The sequence below is a fragment of the Sardina pilchardus genome, chromosome 3 (genome assembly GCF_963854185.1).
Source record: "Sardina pilchardus chromosome 3, fSarPil1.1, whole genome shotgun sequence".
Lineage (NCBI taxonomy): Eukaryota > Metazoa > Chordata > Actinopteri > Clupeiformes > Clupeidae > Sardina > Sardina pilchardus.
In genome coordinates this window covers 10,568,443-10,585,565 of record NC_084996.1, presented here as the reverse complement: position 1 = coordinate 10,585,565, position 17,123 = coordinate 10,568,443, and the positions used below count along the sequence as shown (strand labels likewise).

The 17,123-nt window shown below is 42.6% G+C and overlaps 1 protein-coding gene across 1 annotated transcript; it reads left to right on the top strand.

Moving 5' to 3' along the window:
- The first annotated feature begins 1,211 nt into the window (after window positions 1-1,211).
- slc1a9 (solute carrier family 1 member 9) lies at window positions 1,212-15,377 on the top strand. The gene is made up of 11 exons (XM_062531085.1): window positions 1,212-1,311; window positions 3,490-3,636; window positions 4,843-4,995; window positions 5,572-5,831; window positions 7,400-7,505; window positions 7,991-8,117; window positions 9,817-10,050; window positions 10,565-10,759; window positions 13,583-13,717; window positions 13,853-14,318; window positions 15,116-15,377. Exons 2-11 carry the CDS (start codon window positions 3,495-3,497, stop codon window positions 15,317-15,319), a joined length of 2,022 nt encoding a protein of 673 aa, XP_062387069.1. The 5' UTR covers window positions 1,212-1,311; window positions 3,490-3,494; the 3' UTR covers window positions 15,320-15,377.
- Window positions 15,378-17,123: the final 1,746 nt, after the last annotated feature.

The following is a 17,123-nucleotide window of genomic DNA, read 5'->3' as shown; positions in this document are numbered from 1 at the left end:
CAGAGGCCTATCACACCTATCCTCCTCTCTTCTTCTGACCCTGTCAGCCAGTACTATGAAGGACTGGCTGCAACACTGCTTTTCCAAATCCTGTTTTTAAGGACTCCGATTAGCACCCTAAAGCCCTTGACAAACATTTACTTTGCTTGTTAGACCGAAGACTTAAGCTCATTAGCTGGCTGTGATAGCCAGCTTTGGGCCACTGTGATAGCCAGCTTTGGGCCACTGAAAGCCTGGAGTCGTATTATTGTCCCTCTTTCCTCTTGATTTCAGTGAGGAGGAGATGTTTGTCTCTCAGTGTTAATTGAGTAGATTTGACTGGCTTATGTTCAGCCCTATATTCATTACTCTACTCATGAGAACATTTAGCAAGCTACAGGGACACAGGGAGAGAGTAAGACATTTCTTCCGTCGCATTTAACAATACAGAAAGACCATAATTAATTTTCATTACATTTGAGCCAACATCAGAATTGTGTTGAAAAGACAATCACCCTCTTACAATAAGATGACTAATTTAGCGTGGCTATCATAGTTCTGGTCTTCCTTTTCGGTACGCACAATAACATCTCTTAGGGTACTCCTTAAATAACTGAAGTTCATTGTTAGATTAGAGACACAGGGAGTGTCCTCTGCATCTGTGAGCAGTTAATCACCATTGAGAATGTCTTTGTATAGTCATTGTTTTTAGACTTTACGCTCTGTGACCTGTGAATTAATATGAATGGCACTCTTGTTGGTTTCTCTATTGCAGATGACTGAATTCCCAAATCATTTGAGAACACCCAGGATTAGTAGGCCTACAATCAGTTGTGCCTTATGCTGCAGGCAGATTACAGGGACTGTGCTGTGCACTAGATCTATTTCATTGGGTAAATTTATTACGCAGAAAACAAGAGCTGTTGGGACAGCATATTAGTGAATATACTACAACTGTCTCTCTTTGTCCGTCATACTCTTCCCCGCTCTCTCTCTCTGATGTTGAATTCACAGGAGATTATATCTCTGCAAGTGAGACTTGGCAAGTGGTCCCCTCCCCCTCTTCCTAAAAAAAAAAAAAAAAAAAAAAAACGTTTTGGCACAAGCTGCCAATCCGTCTTTATGTCTGAGCTGCAACTGTTGTTTGAGTTTAAATCTGTGATGAGCCCAAGCAGATAAACGCAGCAGAAAGGGAGAGTGAGGGAGAGAGAGAGAAAGAGAATAACGATGAAAACGGGGTGAAAGTGCGAAATTCGTCCATCTGAGGAGTGATAAGAAAAGAGGGGTGGTGAACCAGGGAAAGAGACAGCTCCTGTGAGAACCTTTAGGGTGGTGAGTATCTGCTTTTATGATTGAGTCCTTGGGGGTGTTTCAGTGGAAAATATAATACGCTGCAGTCGGTGCTGAAAAAAAATGCTGTGCCCCTGGTGGTAGGCTGCCAAACTCATGTGGTTTGAAAGAGCATCAATCTCCTATTTGGCAAATTCCATGAGGACTGTCCAGGATGTGAATGCATCTATTAATTTGCCAGCTGTATCAAATTAAACAGTTCATATAACATGTTTTGGTACTACATGGTACTGTATGTCTCGACTATTTTGCCTATCTTAATTTAATCCTCTTTATTTAAGTATACAGGGAGAGACCTTAGTGCACGAGGTCACTATGCACTGCCACACGGTCTACGGTTTATGACTAACTTGCATACGCTATAACTCATTTGCAAATGTCTTCATGCAATGTTATTGATTTGGTCTTGTCTTTTGTGTGTGGGCTTCTAGGCTTGGCGATGAGTTCATACAGTTTTGCAAGTGCTCTCTTCCTGTGCTAGATTACGACTCTTATGATTTAGCACATGCCTTCAATAACTCAGCATGATGTATTATGTTTGGTTCCTCCAGTCAGAGTTCACACATCACAAAAGAGAGTGAAATCTCACATTGAGTCTGTCACATTTTGAAACTTTCATTTCAGAATTACCAGTACATATTTTCAATCTTACTTACTGTTGGATGGGACTGTGTCCAGATCAGGGTATTGTGTCGTTTAAAGTGACAGCTGCCCTTGACATCACCTAAAATAAATATTACATTTTAGTGTTGATATAAGTTGAGGCAAAGATGTTAGCCCTATAACAGACATTAGATTAGATTAGATTCATCTTTATTTTCCATGTGCAGAGTAACAGTACAAAGACAATTAAGTGCAGCATTCTTAAAACACACCAGTCATATTCAATCTTGCACTTATAATACCTTTTGAAATGCTGTATGTCATGTGAAAGTCTCTTTCAAAAAGAGTCAATGATTAAAAAAAAAACGTAAATAAATGTGTTAAATGTGCTGCAATGGTGGACATACTGTACTATACTTTGCTCCACTAATCAAGAATGACTGCTTATACACTTTATCATACAGTAATGATACTAATACGATATTAATTAATACAATATTAAAGCGTCAGCCAAATGTAAGGTAACACACACCTTGCATGACCTTGCAACCTCACATTGCAATCTGATCCCTTTAATTACTCTGTACTTGTTTGCTATTTTATCTATTGCTTGAGGCTTATTCAGAGCAATCATAAGGACATCTTTCTTACTTGGACAATCGTAAAATGACCCTGATCTGTAATTTGACCTGTATCTTTAGCCATGGGTATACTTTATACAATTGTTTTCAGGTTGTCAACTCTCCCATTTACAGTTCCTGTAAAATAAAAGGTGAATCTAAATCTGTTGGTTGAGGAAACAGAATTACTGTAAGCCAGGGCTTCCCTATACCTGAATATTATAGTAAGTCCTACAATAAAAAGTGAAGTTAGTGAGTGGGATTTAGCAGACACTCCAAGGCATCAGGGACTTGATAGGTCAGATTTGGGTTTGGAGCGCAGGCCAACCGTTTCTCAGGTACTAATGCTACTACTGCCGCCACCACCACACCCCATTGCCCATTGGTCTCAGTGGCAGTGCAAGGGCAGCTCTTGTCTGTTTTGGTTAAGTCACACGACACAGAACACAGAAAAGGCTCGAGATGTCTCTACACACTCAGCTTATGGATGTCATTCAGTTATGTCTGACCTGCTTGGCTTCTGTGTAAACACGGCAATACTGAGCTCAACTCTGACTCACCAGTATCATCCACGCCGAGCATGTGGCAACAGGCCATGACAACCTAGATCTGGGGTTTTCCCGGAAAAGATTCTGTTACTGAGATTTCCGTGCGTAGGCCTACATTCATCATATTACATTCCCTTAAATCATTAGTGAGAATGTTTTAGCTCTTCAAATCCATTGATAATTCATTTCCACAGGCTTGGACTAAGACTGCATCTCCCCCTCTTAATTTCCAAAACACTTATTGATTAGTAGTGTTTGTTTAGTATGAAATCTATATTTGGTGTTTTAATTATTTATTTATTTATTAAAATTTCTTCCTTATAACCCTGTTTGTGTGTGTGTGTGTGTGTGTGTGTGTGTGTGTGTGTGTGTGTGTGTGGTGTATCCAGGCAGGATGACGAATCATCAGCCAGTGAAGGAGTCCATGGAGTGTGAGGATGGGGGGGAGCCGGCGCCTAAAGCTGGCCTTTTCCAGCAATACTGTGGCTGGATGACCAGGTCACCTGACCATCTCCTACTGCTTCTCACCGTCCTCGGTATGGCCTTCTGCTCACACAGCGCCTGTGTATACGCTTCACTCTTAAAATGAATGTGTTGAAAACATCTCTGTGTCCAGATAGGGACAACACCGTTTGTGTTATTTCCAACACATTGCTTTAGTTATTTGTTATGTGTTGAAAATAACATAGCTTGTGTTTTTTTTTACACATCTCTTTGTCCAGATAGGGACAACACAGTTTGTGTTATTTCCAACACATTGCTTTAGTTGTTTGTTATGTGTTGAAAATAACACAGCTTGTGTTGTTTTTTTGACACATCTCTTTGTCCAGATAGGGACAACACAGTCCCTACATTTGTGTGTATATATATCCATTATCAGTGTATCAACGTCGCTTCTAATCTGTGTCTTCCGCTATATAATTATCCTCATTTGAACATCACTTCATACATCTACAACGTGTTGAAAGCTGGGGATGTAGTAAGAAAAACATCCCCTTATGTGTAGCTCACGTGTCCTGTGGGGGTGTACGACGAAGAGTCGTCCGAGGATAGTGACAGATTGGATATTTACTCTAAGTCTCTCTCCCTTCCCTTCTTTGAGAGATAGAGCTGCTGGCGGTGACATAATGATTCGCTCTTTTTTTATGAGGCTCTTTAATCTTCCCTGCTCTCCCTCTCGTCTCATCACCCTCATCTGGCTGCTTGCTGGTGTCTCTCACCCAACTCAGCAAACCATTACTGGCTGCGATTCCTCCTCTTCACAAGCTCACTGTACTGCCATTTTTCATTTTTGTTTGCTTTTGCTATTCTAAATGGACTTTCTCACGCTTCCAGAGATGGTTATGGTTATTGTTATGGTTTGCTTGGAATTTAGCAGATGCTTTCCCCCGCCAAAGCAGCTTACAACATTAGAGTTGTAAAGGTTAACATCAGAAAAGCAGTAAAACAGGTCACTGGAAAATAGGTCTTTCCTGAGAAGTCAGGAAATTTGGGACAGAAATCTAACTTTTGACCAGTTCTATGAACAGTTTTAGCTTATGTAATTGGGAGGTTTTTAATAACTATCCAGCCCAACATCTACAGTCCTGACTCATTAATGAAGTCAGCAGTCGCAGTTTCTTAGGGATTGTTCCACAGATAAAAACGTTTAGCTTTCACAGGGGGCAACTTCTGCCAACACAGCAATTGGCCAATCTTCCAGCTTGAGGGCTAAATGGCATCCCGGTGTGTGTGATCTGCAGGTGTAATAGCGGGCTCATTGTGTGGCATGATGCTCCGGTACGTGCCCGATTTGGACCCCAACACACTAATGCTGGTGTCCTTCCCCGGAGACATCCTGATGAGGATGCTGAAGATGCTCATCCTCCCCCTCATCATCTCCAGTCTCATCACAGGTCAGTCATCCACTGCACACACAACACCAGTGATGCCTTGTAAACAAACACATATTTGGAGAGACGGGTGCGCACATCCAAAAAAGTTTAAACAGGTGCCAGACAAATAAACGTGTCAAAGTAAAGGTGATGCTCTGCACACTGTAATGGCTCCAAAAATAGTTATTTATTATTTAAAAAGGCAACGTTTCAAAACATTCAACATATTAAAAAGAAACGATGCAGGTTTGGCGATTTCTTTGCTGTTTTACGCTTGCCGGAGAGCTTCCCCACAGCTTTAGCGTGTATATTTTACAACACTCCTCAATCGGTCAGTCTGCGTTTTCATAAGCATGATCGCGCGGCTGCGAGACTTTCTGTTTGTCAGTGCACCAGCCCACAGGCCCGTTGGCCCAGTTGCAAGGGTGGTTCTTCCACTCACAGACACTAGGTGGAAGCCAAACAGCCACCATTTAACCCGAAAAAAAAACATATAACCATTCCAATGACTCCGAAGCTGTTCAGTTAAGGTAAATTAAGCTAAAAAAAAAAACCTCCTGCATAGTTCCCGTTTAAGTACTTTTTCATGTCTTTCAGGTTTGGCGGGTTTGGATGCCCGCTCCAGTGGTAGGATGGGAACCAGGGCCATGGTCTACTACATGTCCACTACTGTAATCGCTGCCATCCTGGGAGTTATCTTAGTCCTGGGCATTCACCCGGGTAACCCTAAGCTCCGGAGTGACCCCGGAGCGACCAACGCGCCTCCCAAGAATCAGGAAGTCAACAGTCTGGATGCCTTCCTGGACCTCATTCGCAACCTCTTCCCTGAGAACCTGGTGCAGGCTTGCTTCCAGCAGGTGATTCTTTGATCATGAGTTTAGATAGCTGCCACTACTATAGTCTGATCAACTGCTAAATGTAATTATTGGGTTGTTTTGTTTGTATGTCGCTTTGGACAAAAGCGTCTGCTAAGCACCATGACTGTAACTGTAACTAACTATTTCACTATCCACTATTACTGACACCTTAAAAATGAACTTCAGTATACTTGCAGTTGTCAGTTAGTTTCACTGCATAGCGTTATATCCATAGATGCTGATCGGTTAGCATTTTGGTGTATATAAAATGTTGAGAGAACTAGCTGACTATGATTTTATATAGTATTAAATAGTGTTAATTGTATTGTACCAATCTGACCCCACCTTCCAATCTTCCGTCATTATATCTAACCTTGAGTGTTCTACTGTAGATCTGTGTTGTCTTGGCTTCACTTTGCAACATTGTGCTTTGCTGTGCATGTATCAGAGCTACCAATAAGTCTGCTGTAATATCCAGAAAATCAAACAATTCTGTCGCAAGCCAAGCTCAAGTTTTACCTGCTCTACATTGGATTAACACTGGATCAATTCGGTTAACATTTGGAATTAGGGAGATGGTTTTTAATTGCATTCTTCACTCTATATTCACTGTACTATGGTTCTTATTGTATTGGTATTATGTGGTGGTGGTGGTGGTGTTGGGATTAGGGACAAGGGATTCAATATTAATGTGGATTTCTCAAGAAATGCCTAAGAACAAAGGGGTCAATACACCCATCTATGGAGCACATTACGTAATGTTTGTTTGGCTCTTACAAATCAGCTGAGGCCTTTATTGTGAGCAACAGCTCAAGTTCAAGCATTACCATTAGGCAGACAAAAAAGAGCCATGGACTCCGTGGGAGGTAAAGTGATGACTTATCATATACTCAGTGGGAGGTTGTTTGACTGTGTGTGTGTGTGTGTGTGTTTGGGGGTCATGTGACTGCTGGCTTCTGTGCCCTGGGCAGAAGGCATAGCCAGTCTTGTGGGGCATCTCCTGATAAACCCCAGTGAGCTAGTCATTTATAAATCATGGCCTATAATCCAGCGCTCAATCAACAGACAACGACGATGCAGCCTGGGATGGACTGGATGCAACCAAACAATTCTCACTTGAGCCCTGTCTCGCATGAGCCCGCATATGATTCAGAAATAATACATAAGTAGCTACACATGTATATTGGCATGTAATAGTCTGAGTGCTTTGTGACTGGGTAAGTATGCAGGCTTGTGTCTTTGAATATTTGTGTGTGTGTGTGTGTGTGTGTGTGTGTGTGTATGTGGGGCTGTGTGAGCGTGTGCGTGTTAGGGCATGCGTGTGTGGGAGCATAAGACTGAGTGAGGGTCAGACCTTCTGTTGGCAGTAATCTCTTTATATCTGTGTTGGTTTAGCGTGGCAGCTGTCTTGAAGGTCTGTACTGGGGCTATTCAGTAAAGATTTGCCCAAGGATGATATGCAAGAAATATCAGTGAATTATATGAATTCTCGCTTTTTTTATGTATCACACATTTTTAATCCATCTGAATGTCTATCTATTTCTCCTCCATTTTGTCTGCCTCTCCAGGTCCAGACCGTGCTGAAGAAAGTTGCTGTTCCTCTCCAGAATCAAACAGAACCTATCTTTGTCAACAAGAAGAAACTAGAGTTCAAATGGGGAATGAATGTACTAGGTGAGGGGTCAATGGAATTCAATGGGTAGGGTTCCTTTTTTAACTCGCAACATCCAATGTTTATTTCACTATTCTCTCCGGAAAGCACTTTACGCTCACTTGGCTCAGCTTGGAACGTGCTATATAAATAAAATGTTTAATTTTAATTATAATATTATTATTATAATTCTGTGGACTGTGTCTGTAACAACGGAGCCTTTGTTTATAAAGCAAAAGAACAGAATTAAATACACCCACAGCGGAAATAAGCAGGAATATGCATGTTGGTACATACAGTAGCCGTCTCTCATGCTCTCAACATAACACAACATAACACAACAGTGCATTTCTGCAGGGTTGAAGGAAATAAGGGCAATCTCCTTTTACTGTACTATCCGTGTACGTCAACCAATGCCCCTAAGCATATAGTGAGGTATATATGGGAGGCATATCAATACATTTAATCCAAAAGGAATATTAATTTCAATATGTCTATGCTACCCCAGGTTTGATTGGGTTCTTCATTACCTTTGGAATGTGCATGGGGAAAATGGGAGAGAGAGGGAAGCTCATGGCCGAGTTCTTCAACATCCTGAATGAGATCATCATGAAGATGGTATCCATGATCATGTGGTCAGTATCTGTGAGTGAGAGATTCAGTGGCTGAATCTCAATGTCCTCCCTAAAAGACTTAACCGCTATCAGTTCATAAGTGATTTAAGAGGCTGTAAGGGTTGGGCTAGTAACAGGAATGAAACATGTTGTAAACAAGTTTCTGTTTCTATTTTATGGCAGTTGTTTACTGATGTGTTCTGATCTTAACCAATCTCCCTTTGGTTAACCATGTGTTAAAAAAAGGCTAGCATTGTGAATAGCTGGATGGCTGAAATGTTTGCTCCTTTGGAAAGACTCCTTTTTCAGTGTGCGAACTGCGAAGCACCCCTAGCCTCTTCCTCACAGTTCTTTTTGGTCCAAATGCACCTGGGCTAGAACATTTGTCATCTGTGTGCAACAACATCTCCTTGCCCTCTTATTAACCCCTGTGTTTCACGTCACAATGTAATGAATTGTTGGTCATTTCATTCCAATTTACCAACAATTCATTGCCAACTTACGGAAAGGGCAGAGACAGGGTGCAAGCTAACCCTCGTGCATTTCAATATTAATGGGACAGCTTTAAGTTAGCAGGAATGTGAGTCTGTGAGTCTGTGAGGGTGGACATTGAGATTCAGCCAGTGAAATAGTGTGTTTGTGTCCAAGTGCCTGCACACATGTGCATGTTTCCATACATCTCCAACTATAAATCTGTATGAAATGTATGACCGAGGACTCTGAGAAATGATGTGAGTCATACAAAGGGAATAGAGAGACAAATATACAAAGTCAACAATGGCGGAGAGCCAGAGGAACTGACTAGAGAAGAGGCTGAACAGAGGAGGCAAGAAAGGCTAAGTGATTCTGTGACAGGAAGAAATACAAGCGACACAGATGGGTGTAAAACGTGATGGGTTGGAGAGGGTGGGGAACTGGGTGGAATGGACCTTCGCACTATGGACTGCCACACTTACTTCCATGGAACTAATTTCCACAGCATGTGCCTGTTTTATTTCCCTGCCAGTGCTCTCAACCCCTACTCCTGAGAAAAGGCCAAGTTGTCATACTGAATGGCCAGTCAGCGCAATTCCCATGAACTCCGTACTCGTCTGAGTTAATCATCTCAATGTTTCGGAAAACATTTAAAAAGGCCCATTCTTTTGTGTAGTTGCAAAGTTATGAAGTCTGAGGACAGAGGACAAGATAACATGCAGTCTGGCCTGATTTGATTTAAAGATTTACTTAAATGGCAACCCTTGCCAGAGTTAAAATGGGATTTCGGGTGGAAATATCAGCTAGCCAGTGAAATTATTCCTAGAGCCTCTTTATAGTTTTACTGAGATTCTCAGCATCTGCAAATTCCACAACATTGTGCTGATGTGAAGTACCTGTCCATCAAATAAATAAATAAAATAAATAAATAACTTTTTGACATAGATCACTGTTTCCTGAGGTCCCCAATTACTGTCGGTATGGAAAAAAAAACTAGAGTTGCCATGCAGCTACAACGCTACACTCTGGGGGCACAGTATGTTCATGAGCCTCTATGTCCATGGTTTCAGAATGTAGCACTGTAGCTGCAGCAACTCCAGCTAGGTAGAACCGACCGTTTTCTTTTTTTTTTATCGCTCTGACAATACTCAGTGACTTCAAGAAAGAGAGATATATGTGAAAACTGCTGAAATTCTCCTTTAAGGTAAGGGCCAAAGGTCTATTGTTGTTCTTCTTCTCTTCTCAGGTACTCCCCTGTGGGTATTGCCTCCCTCATCTGTGGGAAGATTGCAGCTATTGGAGACTTGGAGGTGGTTGCTAGGCAGCTGGGCATGTACATGGTAACAGTCATGGTTGGTCTTACCATCCATGGTGGTATAATTTTGCCCTTCATCTTCTTTGGGGTGACCAGGAAGAACCCTTTCCACTTCTACTCAGGAATCTTCCAGGCGTGGATAACAGCCTTAGGAACTGCCAGCAGGTATTGAACTTTGGAAACAGTACTTCTGTTTATGTTTTGGGGTCCTTCTGTATGAAGCCCCATATGAACTTCTCCCATATCAACAAGCCCCATATTAAAGTTCCCTTCCTACTGTCCATCCCCTATTATCAGCAGTCACACTGAAGTACCCAGATGGCATGCCAATGAGGCACACAGGCTACAGTTCACCAGATTTTTAAACCAACTGTCATGTTGGCACATTGTTGTGGATTTACCAAATAAATATAATCCTATCAGCCCCCCCCCCCCCCCCCCTATAATGGCATTATGACCTGATCTTACCTTGGACCTGAACCATCTCACTGGGTCCTTCATTCAGCCTTTCCCCCCCTTTTTTTTACATTTTCTGTGGTATTTATGAATCAAGTTGTCATAATCTACTTAAGCTTACTATCATTTTTCCTTTTATAGCTCTCTCATCCATTGTATATTACTTTCTCTCTGTTTGTGTGTTCCATTTCTCTCTCTCTCTCTTGCTGTCTCACTCCTTCAGCGCTGGGACACTGCCAGTCACATTCCGATGCCTGGAGGAGAACCTGAAAATTGACAAGCGCGTGACCCGCTTTGTGCTACCCATCGGCGCCACCATAAACATGGATGGCACTGCTCTCTATGAGGCTGTGGCAGCCATCTTCATTGCCCAAATGAATGACATCAATCTAGACGCAGGGCAGATTGTAACAGTGAGGTAAGCAGGGGAGTCACTAGGAATTAAGGTTTACTGGGGCACTGTGTCATTTGTGTACGTTTACTGGGGCACTGCGTCGTTTGTGTACATGTAAGACATTTTTTTTACTGGGGCACAACTTATTTTTACTGGGGCACGTACGTGTTGTTGTTAAAATAGGTAAAACCTTTCATCTTGAAAATTCCAGTGTTCAATATATATGTATCTTTTGCACACCCCCACACCCTTTCCCCCAGACCCCCACTATACTACATTGCTCAAAAAAAAATAAAGGAACACTATTTCATAGGAGTATAGAATCAAGTCATGTAGAGGTGAGGTGGTTGTGAATTAGTTCACAGGTGGTGGCAACTGATCATTTTCCATCTGTATCCTTCTTGACTGATTTTTCTCTAGTTTTGCATTTGGCTAGGGTCCGTGTCACTACTGGTAGCATACAGTATGCCAGTACCCGTAGTACCTGCTATGTCTCCCAGCAGTCTCAAGAGGATGGAGGAGATTCCCGGGGACACGCAGTTGCTCTAAGAGAGCTGCAGGGTGAAAAAGAAGGTCCTTAACCCAGCAGTAGGACCAGTAGCTGCTCCTTTGTGCAAGGACGAACAGTAGGAGCCCTACAAAATGACCTCCAGCAGGCCACTGATGTGAATGTCTCTGACCACACTGTCAGAAAGGCTTCTTTAGGGTGGCCTGAGGGCACTGTGTCCTCTGAAGGGACCTGAGCTCAGTGCCCACCACCGCAGAGCTCCGTTGACATTTGCCATAGAAATCAAAATGGGCTGTTCCACCACTGCCCTATGCTTTTCACAGATGAGAGCAGGTTCACCCTGAGCACATGTCCCAGACATGAAAGGGCCTGGAGATGTTGTGGAGAATGTTAGGCTGCCAGCTACATCATTCATATTGACTGGTTTAGTTGTGGGTCAGTGATGTTCTGGGGAGGCATATCTCAGACCTCTATGGGCAAGACAACTGCACCCTAACTGCTCTTAGGTATCGGGATGAGATTCTCGTCTGACTCTGTACTGGTACAATAGGGCCCTGGGTTCCTCCTGGTGCACAACAGTGGTTGGCTAAATGTGGCGAGAGTGTGTAGGCAGTTCCTGGAGGATGATGGAATAGATACCATTGACTGTCCCCCACACTCCCCTAACTTAAATCCAATAGAACACCTCTGGAACATTATGTGTTGGTCCGTCCAACACCTCCAGGTTGCACCACAGATTTTCCAGGAGCTCACTGATGGCCGTGTCCACGTCTGGGAGCAGATCCACCATGACACAATCAGCCCACTCATTAGGACCATGCCCTGACATCGTTAAGCATGTGGTGGCCATACGAACTACAAAAACTTTGGCAAAATGGACAAGCCTGCTGCATAATTTTTCACTTCAATTTTTTGGGGGGTCTTCAGCCCTCTGTAGGTTGAAACAATGTGGCATCCTTCCGTTCCCAATACATTACCATTGCATTGCATATCAGTCCATATCAGTATTGATATCCAGCATGATGTTTTTCCCACTGACATCTGATGCGTTTTCAAAGTGTTCCTTTAAACATTTTTGAGCAGTGTATATAGGTGCAAGTGCTAAATTGAGTAGAAAAAAATGCCAAATGTGCATCAACTGTCAAATTTAAACCATTTCATTAAACGTACCACCCCTTTCAACATTCAACTCGCTCTCTCAAACACACACACACACAGATTAAGTCATACTAGTTGCAAGACTTCTATTTACTTCAAAGGATAAACAGATCTCTTTGAGTCATAGCATGCTTATTTCCTCAACCATTTTTCTATGGTTTGTCAACTTTACTCATGGGTTTTGTACAAGAGGACTATTTTTTAGAAGATATTACAGCTCTGTAACTACTCTGTTACTGAGAGTAGATGTCAGTATGACACACTTCTTTTTCACGGTTAAGATGGGCATACTTTCATTCTCTTAACTTACACCGATTGTGGCTTGAGCTGTATTTCATTCTCTCTACAAACAAAATGTGTGATTAAATATGACTTCAGGGAAGAAATATGCAAATCAAACTTAGCCTGGAAGCCAGCCTGTGTTCAACTCCGGCCCACAACATTGAAGGTTGAAATTCGGCATAGACTTGTTTCTCTATGCCCGTATGAGAGCTGTGCACACAAATCAAATTGATTGGGTGGGCTTTATACGATGATGGACAGATGAGCAACAGTGCCTATAGCCATTCATTTCACCTGAGTGCACTTTGGTTGATTTTGTTTTAAACAAAAAGGCTAGAGAAGCTAGACGTTTAGATTTCTCTATCACGTACTGTGTGACTGTTCTCCCTACAGGATTCACATATTTCATTGCTCTAGCTGGTTAGGTCCATCCAAATGAGAGGCATTTTCCCCTGTATTGGTAGAAACACTTCCAATTCTCATATCTCAATGGCAATGTACCAGACTCAAATTCTGAAGTGTGTTACATGCACACTAAGAAACTGATTATTATCAGGGTTTTGTAGTTATTTGGTAATTCGAGTGCTCCTGTAAATGAAATAAACCGATATACATGATTGGTTTACTGCCATTAACGGTTTATGAAAAATCTGTAAAACACACCTACTGTAGTTTTCTGTCAATATTGTGATTTGATGAAACGTGCCCAATTACTAAATCAGTGGTAATCAGTGGACTGCTACAAAATCATTTAGGCCTACTATTTGCCTGTCTGCTCCATCTCCACTCCTTCCTTGTATTCTGGCCATTCTATCCTCTTTTCCTCCTACTTCTTCATGACTCCATCCTTTTTCTCCACATTTTGAAAATCTTCTCTTTTCCTGTTCTTCGCATCCCAGTATGACAGCAACATTGGCCAGTGTTGGAGCAGCCAGCATACCCAGTGCTGGCCTTGTGACCATGCTGCTGATCTTGACTGCTGTTGGCCTCCCCACCCAAGACATCAGCCTTCTCATTGCAGTGGACTGGCTACTGTAAGTGCATCGAGCATAACACCACACAATCTATGCTGCACTATCACACACACATTGACTTTTCTGTTACATCTCCATTCTTCCTGAAAACTGCTTGCCAATTGAGTAAAATTATGTCTATTTCATTGGGCTCAGGGATCGCATGCGCACCTCCATCAACGTAGTGGGCGACTCCTTTGGAGCAGGCATCGTGGACTACCTGTCTCACGCAGAGCTGGCGGAATATGATGCCGAGGGCGTCGCTGCTGCCGAGGGGGAAGAGGAGGAGGAGGAGTTCATTCCGCCTCCGCCCCTCCTGACCGAGATAGACCTGATGGAACCGCTGAAGCCTCCCGAACTGCCACCACGCTCGCCCCGTCCACCCAAGCTGAACCACACGGCCCCGCACTCGCTGGCCCAGTCCCACTCCGTGACGCACTCGCCTCTGTCGGTGCGCTCGCCCTCCCCGCGCTCTGTGCGCTCGCCGTCGCCGCGGCCCGTCCGCTCATCATCGCCGCGCTCGATCCAGTCCCACTCACCCAGACCTTTCCGCACACACTCTCCACGCCTGCTGCGACGCACTGAGCCTGGGTACACTGCCCTACCTACTCATGAAAACCAGGTAAGGCTATCAAGCGTCGTTATGGTTTCTTCAGGGTAGGGATAGGGTTGTTTTGTCCGCCTATGTTTTCATCTGAATGGCTCCCATTATCCGTCCGTACTTTTCAGATCATCTTTCATCAATTGTTTTCTGTTCATTTTGTGCTTCTCATTCATGAAAAAAAGCAATTGGGGGCAGAGGCATTTTCCAACCAAACTAAACTGGAGTGGAAACAGAGAGTCTCTAAGATTTCAAACATCTGTGAATCAAATTTGGGAAAAATTACCAAATTGGGAATAGGAACATGTGTTGACATTTGGGCCACAAGTTATTGTTTCCTATGGTGAACCCTGCCTGAACTTCCGGGGAATTTGAATTTCGCCTGGCAGCTCAGGCTGGAAACCAGCAGATCTATCCTGGCACGCTACTGGGCGGTGACGCGCCAAAAACGAAACTTAAGCGACGCGAAGTGCAGTAGAAACAAAGCGCAGCCTCGCCAGACTAATATTTAATCTCAAAAGATGGAGTTCAGTATGGTGAAAACCAGACTAATTGTTTCCTCCAGTGATTCGGAGATGTGTCAGGCTACTGTTGTTTTTTATGCCTATTTGGAGTTTTGAAGTTTCTAAGCTGTACGGTTTAGGGGGCTACATTGTTTTCTTTGCTACTTTGAAAGTATTTGCTAGTTTGCAAATTGTATTATGTATTCTTTGAGATCTTCTTACCATTAATTTAATATGGCTTTTAGCTTAGTAGTCTGACTGTTTGTAACGGAGTTGCATCCCATTTAAGCTTTCTCATCACTGTCGATTTCTCAGATTCCTACCCTTCCACGTGCCTATAGAGAGAGGGAGCGAGACCGAGAGAGGGAGCGACTGCGAGGAAGAGAGAGGGAACGAGAAAGTGAGACCGAGGAGGACGAAGAGAGAGAGAGGGGGTTTGACGATGTCAGTGACGGGGAGGAGAGTGACGACACTGCTTACGACCGGAGACACACCATCCCTCCATGTGACCTACCATGAGTCCGCCAACCCCTGGACCATCGCCAATGGCAGCGTCACAACACTTTTGACGGCATTTCCCCACACTTTACTGCACCCCTTCACCATTCCCAAGTGGAGGTCTTTTCAGGTAGATAACTGGACTGGGCAGAAACTGTTTCAGTTTCTTGGGACGTGTGTTTTAATAGTGCTTTACAAGTACAAAAACAAGGAATGGTTCATGCGATTTTTTTTGACAAATTACAAATGTAGCATAGTGACCGTTGCAGTGACTCTGTGTCCCATGCAGTCACTGCTATTCTCATTTTACAGGATTCTGCAGTATAAAACCATTTTGTTTCCTCAATTAACACTTTCATTGATTTAACGGAATGCCCCCTAGTTGTAGTCTTCCCTGAAGTCTTATCTAATCATGATGATTACTGATTGGAAAAACTCACTGTTCCCCAAAACAACAACACCCAGAGGCCAGGTGCCTACTAAATCAGGTTAGACATTCCATTCACTTCAACGCACAATGTTAAGAGCATGCCATGCCACATAATAATCTATTTTTCATATGCCAGTATGGACATTATTTGTAATTATGTATCTGTATCCATGATTTGCACGAGGAGAGTTCAGTTCAGGCTACATAAGCATGTGAATATCAAACAAAAGTAATTCATTTGATCTTCTTTTCAGTCCCCTTATCAGTTCAGTCCCCTTATCCACCCTTTAATAGCGAGGAAAGATTTGATGGCTTGTTGATCTTGGGCTATGCCCAAGAAATACTGTATGGCATTATTCAGTAACACTGAATCTCAGTCTCTCTCATTCAGTCACAGAAAAGTTATTGTTGATATTGTTATTATTTATGTATTTAAAATGACAAATTCTAATTTATTTGTTGTCTGGTGTCTGGTATGAGTGGTGTTACTTATAGTTGTTTTATTTCTCTCTCATATGCATAGTCGTCAGCACTTGGTTTCTGACTGATGTACTAATCTATTTTGTTGTTTCATTACTCTTGTTTTAATTGTATGTATTTACTTATTATTTGTTTTATTTATAACTATAAATATGCTCATTTGTCTTCTGTCTGTCACTCCAAAATGCCTTCCACTTCAAGTGGAAAGTTATAGACAGCCGTCCCCCAAATCCCTGTTAAAATTCAAATCTACAGCTCCAGTTTGTGTGTAAACTGAATGCAATAAAATCTTAGAGATTTATTTGAGTTTATAACTTACATGAATCTGCTTTTTATTGTGGGCAAACATTTTTACTGTGTAATGCATCATTCTGACTCTTTTGCCTCATTTTACACATATTTTTGAAAGGGCGCAGGTGAAGCACTTCAAATCATCTTTTTGTAATTTCACCCTGATAAGTTCGACAAGAATTTACGAGAAATGTGAAGTTAAATTCTTTGCAATGGGGGAATCCAGGGCAACTAAAAAGATCGCCTTTACAAAACTGACAGTGAGGTTCGCTTCAGGTGAACCTGAAGTTCATCACAGCTGTTGCTTCGGCTGTTACATAGGTCTGTAGGGAGGAGCCGCTTAGAGTGAGAGAGTAAAGGGCGATCGTGCCGTAATTAACTTATACAAACAAGGATATCATGCCTGTTTTTAAGCTCACCCGACCGCAAAACGTTACCTATCCACTGGGAATTCTCCAAACTCCAGCGATTCTCCACTTGTGCGGCATTATGTATAATAGTCTTAGCAGCAGTAACGGCTAGAGATTGCGTGACTTCATACAATGAATGTAACCTTCTCTGGACATTTTGTGCGGTAAAAAAAAAAAAAATCTAGCGTAACCTCTGGTATCAGTGCTATCTCAA

What these genes read in the sequence shown, in the direction of transcription:
- slc1a9 (XM_062531085.1), top strand. Translation starts at nt 3,495, where the DNA reads ATGACGAATCATCAGCCAGTGAAGGAGTCCATGGAGTGTGAGGATGGG. An exon ending in TGCAGGCTTGCTTCCAGCAG is followed by an intron (nt 5,832 to 7,399) that starts GTGATTCTTTGA and finishes CTGCCTCTCCAG; the next exon opens with GTCCAGACCGTGCTGAAGAA. An exon ending in ATTGCAGTGGACTGGCTACT is followed by an intron (nt 13,718 to 13,852) that starts GTAAGTGCATCG and finishes CATTGGGCTCAG; the next exon opens with GGATCGCATGCGCACCTCCA.